Source organism: Mangifera indica, chromosome 1 (assembly GCF_011075055.1).
Source record: "Mangifera indica cultivar Alphonso chromosome 1, CATAS_Mindica_2.1, whole genome shotgun sequence".
Taxonomy (NCBI): Eukaryota; Viridiplantae; Streptophyta; class Magnoliopsida; order Sapindales; family Anacardiaceae; genus Mangifera; species Mangifera indica.
Genome location: NC_058137.1, coordinates 16,163,938 through 16,171,959, shown reverse-complemented (window position 1 = coordinate 16,171,959; position 8,022 = coordinate 16,163,938). Strand labels below are relative to the sequence as shown.

General features: G+C 33.3%; 1 protein-coding gene across 6 annotated transcripts; it reads right to left on the bottom strand.

Annotated features, from left to right (window-relative positions):
- Positions 1–632: 632 nt before the first annotated feature.
- LOC123223641 (protein DYAD) lies at positions 633–7,766 on the bottom strand. 6 transcript variants are annotated; one of them, XM_044646933.1, is made up of 10 exons: positions 7,621–7,720; positions 7,453–7,501; positions 6,827–7,022; positions 3,124–3,487; positions 2,654–3,040; positions 2,490–2,547; positions 1,967–2,050; positions 1,414–1,772; positions 1,212–1,329; positions 633–1,104 (listed from the first exon to the last, which is right to left on the bottom strand). In XM_044646933.1, the coding sequence occupies exons 4-10, from the start codon at positions 3,399–3,401 to the stop codon at positions 1,006–1,008; spliced, it is 1,383 nt and encodes a 460-aa protein (XP_044502868.1). In that variant the 5' UTR covers positions 3,402–3,487; positions 6,827–7,022; positions 7,453–7,501; positions 7,621–7,720; the 3' UTR covers positions 633–1,005. The 6 variants fall into 6 exon arrangements, with proteins under 6 accessions (XP_044502868.1, XP_044502887.1, XP_044502850.1 ...); XM_044646952.1 differs by having other exon boundaries at positions 6,852–7,022; XM_044646915.1 differs by lacking the exon at positions 6,827–7,022 and having other exon boundaries at positions 7,621–7,766.
- Between the last annotated feature and the right edge of the window lie 256 nt (positions 7,767–8,022).

Sequence of the window (8,022 nt, the reverse complement as noted above, 5' to 3'; positions counted from 1 at the left end):
TAACAAATAAAATTGTGTTTTGAATTAAAATACGAAAAATACTTTTTTTTCACAAATTGATTTTTTTAGGCTCAAATTCAGAAATAAAAATTTTTTCCTTCTGCATGAACCCATAGCAATTAATATTGAGTGAGAGTGAGTATTTCAATGATATGACAAATATATGCAATGAAAGTGAAAGTGAGAAGGTTTATATAGATATGGTGAAAGATAGTTTTGATATTTAAAAAAAATATATTTAGAACATTTTTACTTAAAAGCTTTAAAAATGAACATTTCTACTTACGAATAAGAAAAGTAAGCATTTTTGTTTGATACAAGGCAAAATGGACAATTATTTTAATTTCCCTTAATTTAAAAAGAATAATTGTCAGTGAACAAAAGTGAAAGTCGAGACATTAGAGTTACTGTTATCTACATGCAGTGTTCTCTTTGCAATTCAGGATTTGGCATGTGCTTTGCCCCTGCCATTTGTAGCTTTCTATCCAAAGTTGAAATTGTGTTAATTGAAAATTCAATTAACTTAATACACTAACTAAATTCATGACCATAAAAGACCAAAGAAACCCTAAATATATCATTGAAATAAAAAATAAAAAAATGGTCACAAGCATCAAATAAAAACAATATTCTGGAGCATCACACCATAAGTAATATATATGAATATGTCGAGATCCATAAAATGATCGAGTAGTATCAAACAGCATCTCTTAAAACACGTCTATAGAACCGACGTCCAACTTTGTCTACTACAGCCTCAGACCAGTTAGGCTTACAATCTCAAAATTGTGTATGATCAACCGCCAACAGACATCATTAAAGGTTATAAACATCCTACTGGTTTATCGACTTCAGATTGGAGAACCATAAGCTTCAGATTTATATGGTCTGTACAATATCTATATTCTACTTATCTAAAGGTAATGACAGCTGTCTAGACATAAATATATAGCTAAAATCCTATCCTATCATATATTATGTCCATCTTAGAGAGTCAAAGGTAGTCTATATCTTTGATGCCTGCATACCACTAACTGTATCTGAAATCTCCTGTATTTGTTGTTCCACTTTGGCTTTCCATTTCACCAGCTCCTTAAACATTTCCTGTCAAACAAAACAATGCCGAAAGGTGCTTTATTAAGATGGCATGAGCAGAATATGTACCAAAAGACGCATCGATGAAATTTTATTCAAGATATCATCAACATTACCTGAAAAATAAGTAATGAATTATCAAGATCTAACTTTGAATTGGTAGTAATAGAAGAATCTGGGGTCACAATAGCATGGTCTTCCTCTTGCCTCCTGGGTACTAGCTCCTGTACATCTCTGTTAATGGAAGAAAAAATAGAAGTGGCCCAAGATGAATTATAATATTCTGTCACAAACTCAATTTAACTTAAGTTTAATTACCTCTTCATTTTAGCCATTTCTTCCTTCAGAAGCTCCAGCTCCCTAGCGCAAACACAATCCTCAAAAGGGCTACCACCAGGCTTCAACCGAGATGGTGGAGCTAAGTTATCTTGCAGTGCAGCCTCCTGACCAATATTTCCCAGATCAGTGTTCCCTAAGATATGCGCAATATCTTCTTCATGAATATCATCCAGGTTGGTGCTCTCCAGCCAATCTTCCCATCCTTCATGATCTGGATGACCTGGAGAGTTAAAGGTATTGCATTGCTTCAATGCCTGCATACTGTTCAAAGTATTAGATATTTCCATCAGCTGTTGCTCGATTTTAGCCTTCCATTTCATGAACTCCCTATACATGTCCTGTTGAAAGATAAATGTCAGATATGAATCTATCAAGCCAAATTGCATGCAATTACAAGTGCACATCATCCTAAACCTTGCATGTCTATCCTTTCAGAAACCATAACATGAACTGTTAGAAATCATTGGCACTCTATCCCTTTATTGTTATCTGTTTAAAGTTCCAACAACTTGAGGAGGAATGGATTTGCTACCTGCATACCACTCAAAGAACTTGATAGCTCCATTAGGCGCTGATCTGTTTTAGCTTTCCATTTCACCAATTCTTTGTGCATATCCTATGTAAAGGGAAAGACCCAAATAAGGCTTCAAAAAATAAGATTTACTAACTGGGAAAACTGTTGCATTTTATATTTATAAAGAATGAGAAAGTAAATAAAATTGGAAATTTCGTCAAAGTTTCATCTGAGAAGACCCAAATAAGGCTTCAAAAAATAAAATCTACTAACTGGGAAAACTGTTGCATTTTATGCTTATAAAGAATGAGAAAGTAAATAAAATTGGAAATTTCCTCAAAGTTTCATTCGAACAAATAACTAGGTACCTTGATAAAGATAAATATGCATGTTTGATTGTAGTTATTCTCATAAAGACAAAAAAAATCTTAATAAAGTATTTTACTGAGCAATTCAAAGATATAAGAGGGTCCTGCAAAATTGGAAACCGAATGGTCAATGATTATGCTGAAAAACTGTTTAAAGTTCCAACAACATTGACCTCAGCTGGATTAGCTTGATCTTGCTCTCGCTGATGGTACACTAGCTCCTGCATATCCCTGAAAAAGAAAGGTCGCCTGAGATCACAGGAAATATTGGGGATCCCATATAACAAATTAAAAGAAACCATTCCAATTCCAAAAAAAAGGATAATTCACTACATACCTCTTCATTTTTTCCATTTCTGCTTTAAGCACCCTCAATTCTCCAGCACAAACAGAATCCTGAAAAGAGCCACCACCACACTTCCACCAAGATGATGGAGGTACATAGTTAGGATCTGGAACCCTAGCCTCCTGCTTAATCTTAACTAGGTCAGCATTTTCCAACCAATACTCCATCACTCCTTCAGTATTGTAACAACGCCTAAATCTCTCTGCACCACCTGGTGCGACTTTACCATCAATGTGCTTCAACAGATGGTCCAACAGCCCAGTATCACCAATGCGCTTACGAGCTGCCATTCTCAGCACTGGTCGAGAAATTGGATTCTCAAATACAGCCCCTTCATCCTTCAAGATATCTAACATACTTTGTTCTGCCAGCTTATACCTTCAAAGTTTGAACTTTATTGTTATATAATATGACATGAAGACGAGAAATTAATAGAAAAGTTAATATTGATTAACTTGTACCTATCAGCAGACCATCGGTCCTTCGTATTTTCAGGTTTATTATGCTTAGACTTGCGAGAACTACTGTTCTGTGGCCTTAGTTTTGCATGCTTTGTAGTTTTAGCCTCTCTAAGTTGGCCAAGTTTCAGTCGCTTTCTGTTTGGACTTTCTGACCCAGACGATTCAGCTGTCACAGCTTCCCTAACATCTTTCTGATCTTCATTATCCTTAAAAATACTGGGTGACATTTTGGATTTGTTCTGGAAGGAAACTAGTCGAGAAACACCCCACCGTGACATACCAGCACGCTTTAGCTCAGACCGGCATAGCCCTTTCTTAGAGGTTTCGTCCAGTCCCCCATGATTTTTCAGAGTTTCTAAAGCACCTACAAACAAAGATAACAATAAATAAGTGTTGCAATCAAGTCAGTATATCAATCATTAAACTCAAAAGAAACAATAAGAACTTATTACACAAAAATAGGAAACAAGAGTCTTCACCTCTTACTGGCAACAGCAAGATTACAAATTTAATCGCAAAGCATTTATACTGAGAACATCAAAGATAAATTAAACTCTCCCAAATTTTTACACTAAATGATGCTCAATAGATCTTAAGTATTCTTGAGCCCTAGAATCTAAACTTCACTTACAGGTTCTTTATGCCAACATACCAAAACAAAAGAATTAGGTTGATCAAGTGTCTTGTGTTCAAATTTTTCATAGCATTAAAAAAATTCTACCAGTATTTGTTTTTCTTTCTGACATTGTAGGTATGGTTGTATTTGATCCACAAATTCCATATGAAGTAGCCAGTGACTGTTCAGATACTATTTTTGGGTTCTGACCAACCAACTTAAGTTTCTGGGTTAAATAGCAAATAAACATCACTAAAAGCAACACCAGAAAAAGGAAAAACAACAGCAGAATAATATAGCAAGAGTCATCATAGTCTTGAGCCAAAAACTTCAAGATAAAATGTAATCACACTTCACCTACAGGATACTTCAGCAATTTTATCATGCATTGATAACACCAATGATCTTTTGCTGTCACATTTTTATACTAGGTACAAAGCCAAAAAGTCACTTGTCTCATAAGTTTGAACTCAAATTTCAATTTTGCTATAAAGATTCATATATTGGATAGTGTGAATCTATATAACACGAAAACGGAAATGTGGAAACGTGAAAAAGTGGAAACAGAAACATGGAAATGTGGAAACGTGAAAATTCGGAAATAGAAATGTGGAAACGCATTTTCTAAAAAATATAAGAAACGGAAACGTGGGAAAACTTATAAATATGAAAAATATAAGGGTTTTTTTATAAATACCAAATTTTTTATTACAAAAATACATAATCCTATATGCTATAAAAATGAATAATAAAAAAAGAATAAAGAGGAAGAATACTATATATAAGAATCATAGAACCTATTGTAAATTATTCTTACATAAATACATGTAGATATTTAAGAAAAAAACAACAATACACACCAATCTATATAATACGCCAAAGAGAAGATGAGTAACATATCGGAAAGTGAAAAGGAGATGAATTCAGTATAAGATTTAGAGACACTTTGGGTTTGAAAGTATAGATGTGTGTTTAATCGATTTCACAATTTTTCTTTTAAAAGAAACGTATCTCAAAAATTTTTCAAATATTCTGAAACACCCCTGAAATGTTTCATACAAGTTTCGAGGAGTTTCAGAAATGGAAACGTTTCCAAAACGCAAAAACGCACCCCATGGTGAGTTTTTGTGCTTCCTAGGTGTGAAGGCAAGCACAATATGATGATGAAAATCATTAGGCATATAAGAAAAATTTTTACAGTGAACACCCAATAGAGCACCAAAATCTATCATTTGTAGAAATACCGAAAGTAAAAGCATTAGGATTAAACCTTAAAGTGTAACTTTTATCTGTCAATCTCTCAGGCAACTAACGTGCACTCATCTAGACTAAGAATATATAAAGAAAGAGATAGGCAAAGAGAAAGGTATACTAGAGATTTATAGATCTGATTCCTATAATCTATGAAATTCAAGCAGGACTTTGAGGAAGATTGACAACTAACTTTGTTTTGCACATTTCCATTAAAAAAAAGCAGTATCAGAGTTAGAATAAAACTAACAGCCACAACAATACCTTTAGCTAAAACATGATTATCATTTTGCAGAGTGAGAAATGACTGTCATGGCTTTGACATCGATATTCTATCAAACTGTTATGTGACTTATATCAAGAGTCCTTTACACTGTTATATTGGTTTATACACAACTGTTATATAGGTGCATCACAATTTGAAACAGTCTAAGAATCCAGATTAAGCAAATAGCATCTCAAGAACAGTAAATAAGAAAACATAAATCCAAAGCACGTTACTTGGCATGCATTATAAGCAGAACAAATTGACAAAAAACTGATTACCAATCTATTAATATCTTCATGCTATTTTATCTTAATTCTAGTATATTCTAGGAGTATTAACTCATACCAATCAATAGCAACTAAGGTAGATAAAAATAATCCAGTGCCTTTTACGATTACCAAGAAATCTCATTATAAAAAAAAAAAACTCACATCCATAGAAACCTGTATCAGAGGTTGGAATGTTAGACAACTCACCAGTTATGCTACAGCCAAAGAGAGAGCAAGAGAGTAAAAACATCAGGCATAATCTAAAATTTATTTTTCTTTTATATTCATGTGTCTTCTATCTGAGATTCTTATGCACTAAATCAGTTAACGGAGTAAAATTGCACCAAGCTGGCCTGGTTTATACAAGCAGAGTACTATAAAACCCAACCCAATTCCTCTACAGTCAGCACAGCCCCAGTCTGGCCAGAGTCATCACTAATTATAGGGCATGCTTACTAAAATCTATATATATGTAGCCAATATAAAAAAGGAGCCTTTCTGAGTCTGGCAACTAGTCACTACCAAATGGAAACAGTTAGTGTTCTATGTAGCCTTAATGACTAATAACTAAAAAATTTTAAGTCACGCAAAATCTACTCTAAATTCCTATTTTGACCGCTCCAATTCTTTTCTTCCATTTTCATTTGGTTGAGTTCAGATTACACATAGACCATCTAACAGTTTATAAAAAGAAAGAGAAAAGAACTAGGCTCTCACATTCCACACTGCACCAACAGTGGTGGACTTTTAGGTTAGAGCTAGATTTGATCTAGGCTGAGTCAGGACAAAACCCAACTTGAGATTGACTTGAATCCAAAAAGCAAGCTTGAGATCAACAAGTTGAAGCTCGACCTCAGTTAAAAAATAATTTAACTTTGGATTCAATCTGAGTTAATTTGATCCAAACAAGAATTCAACCTCGAGCAACTCAGTTGAATCCAACCCTGATTAGGCTATGGTTTTCAGACCATGTTGAGCCAACCTTGGCCCAAGGTCAATAACTAGCAACAGTGATACTTCAGTACAACCATTTTTACACATGTATGCTAGTATATCTACAGAATTACTACGTTTATTAACTATGAGAAATCATTATTAGAAGCAAGGGCCTTTCTCTAAATTATTAAGGAATATTACATATGCAAGTGCTCTCTACCAATAGATCATTATGCATGTCAGATCAAGGGCTGGTATGCATACGAAGGTTGAGATAGGCAGAAATTCAAATAGTCAGAAACCCTGAAGAATAAGTCAAAAGAGCAAACCATAAGCACATATCTAGAAGAGCTCATAAATTACAGGGATTCAAAACTCTGTTTCACACCGAATATAGCTTGCACTTGAGTACGTTTTCTTAAGTTCCCAAAATTTTATACTAGCTCATTTAGATGTGAATTTGGATCCTCTCCAATATATAGTTGTACATGAAATCTTCAGTCCAAGGACTAAGCACACGACTGGCGTGATATCATCAATCTACTCTGACAAATTATCACTGCAATTACAAAAAATAAAATATTTTAACAATATAGCCAAGAAATCAACCTCTTTTCTCAGTGAATATTCTACCTCACAAATATACCACCAAAAATAGCTCGTAATCCATTAATTGTTCCTCAATCTTCCTATTCACTCCATCATCACCATTACTAATAACCTAATTGTAATATAACCCTAAAAACAAAGCTATATAAACAAACAGATGAAGCCCACATTGTCCCCACTCCTATGCCCCCAGATACTCTCATATTCTCTTTAATTTTCCCTGCAATCAAACAGAACGAGAACAAAACCCAAAACCCAACAAAGGGGGGAAGAAAAAAAACATAGTCATGATCCAATGAGCGAAACAGCAGCGTTTAGACAAAACATTGTATAAAGCGAAGTAACAAAAGAAAAAAACAATCTAGGGTTTACAGTTTTACCTTCGGGGGAAATGGGTGCCACCTTCAACATTTAACACATTCTAAAACCCTAACCACAACATAAACCAAAATAAAAACAAAAACAAAATAAAAAACAAAACAGAAATAATTAAATAAATATTATAATAATAAAAATGAAGACAGAGAGAAATAGAAAGAGAGAGTTACCTTCTAGGGATTTTGGAAGAAAGAAAGAAGCGGCCGACACTGTAGCCAAAGTTGTTCCTTCTACTCTTCCTTTCACTGTTTTTTTTAAAGTGAATTATTAAAATAAACCCTAAGCCTAGGCCCCAAAATCTGTAAGGGGCGTTTGGTTAGGTGATAAAGAGTACTCTCATATTCCATTTGTTCTTATATATATTGTTTTATTTATTTAATTTATAAATAATAAATATTATAGTATTAATAATAATATAATAGATAATATAATTTGATTAGTGACTCTATATTTGATATTAAAATAATTTTAATTTTATTATAATTATATTTTTATTTATTATTTTTTAGGAGAAAAATAATCTCATTTTCAATTAATATAACTAACATCAAAAATATTTTAAAATAATTATA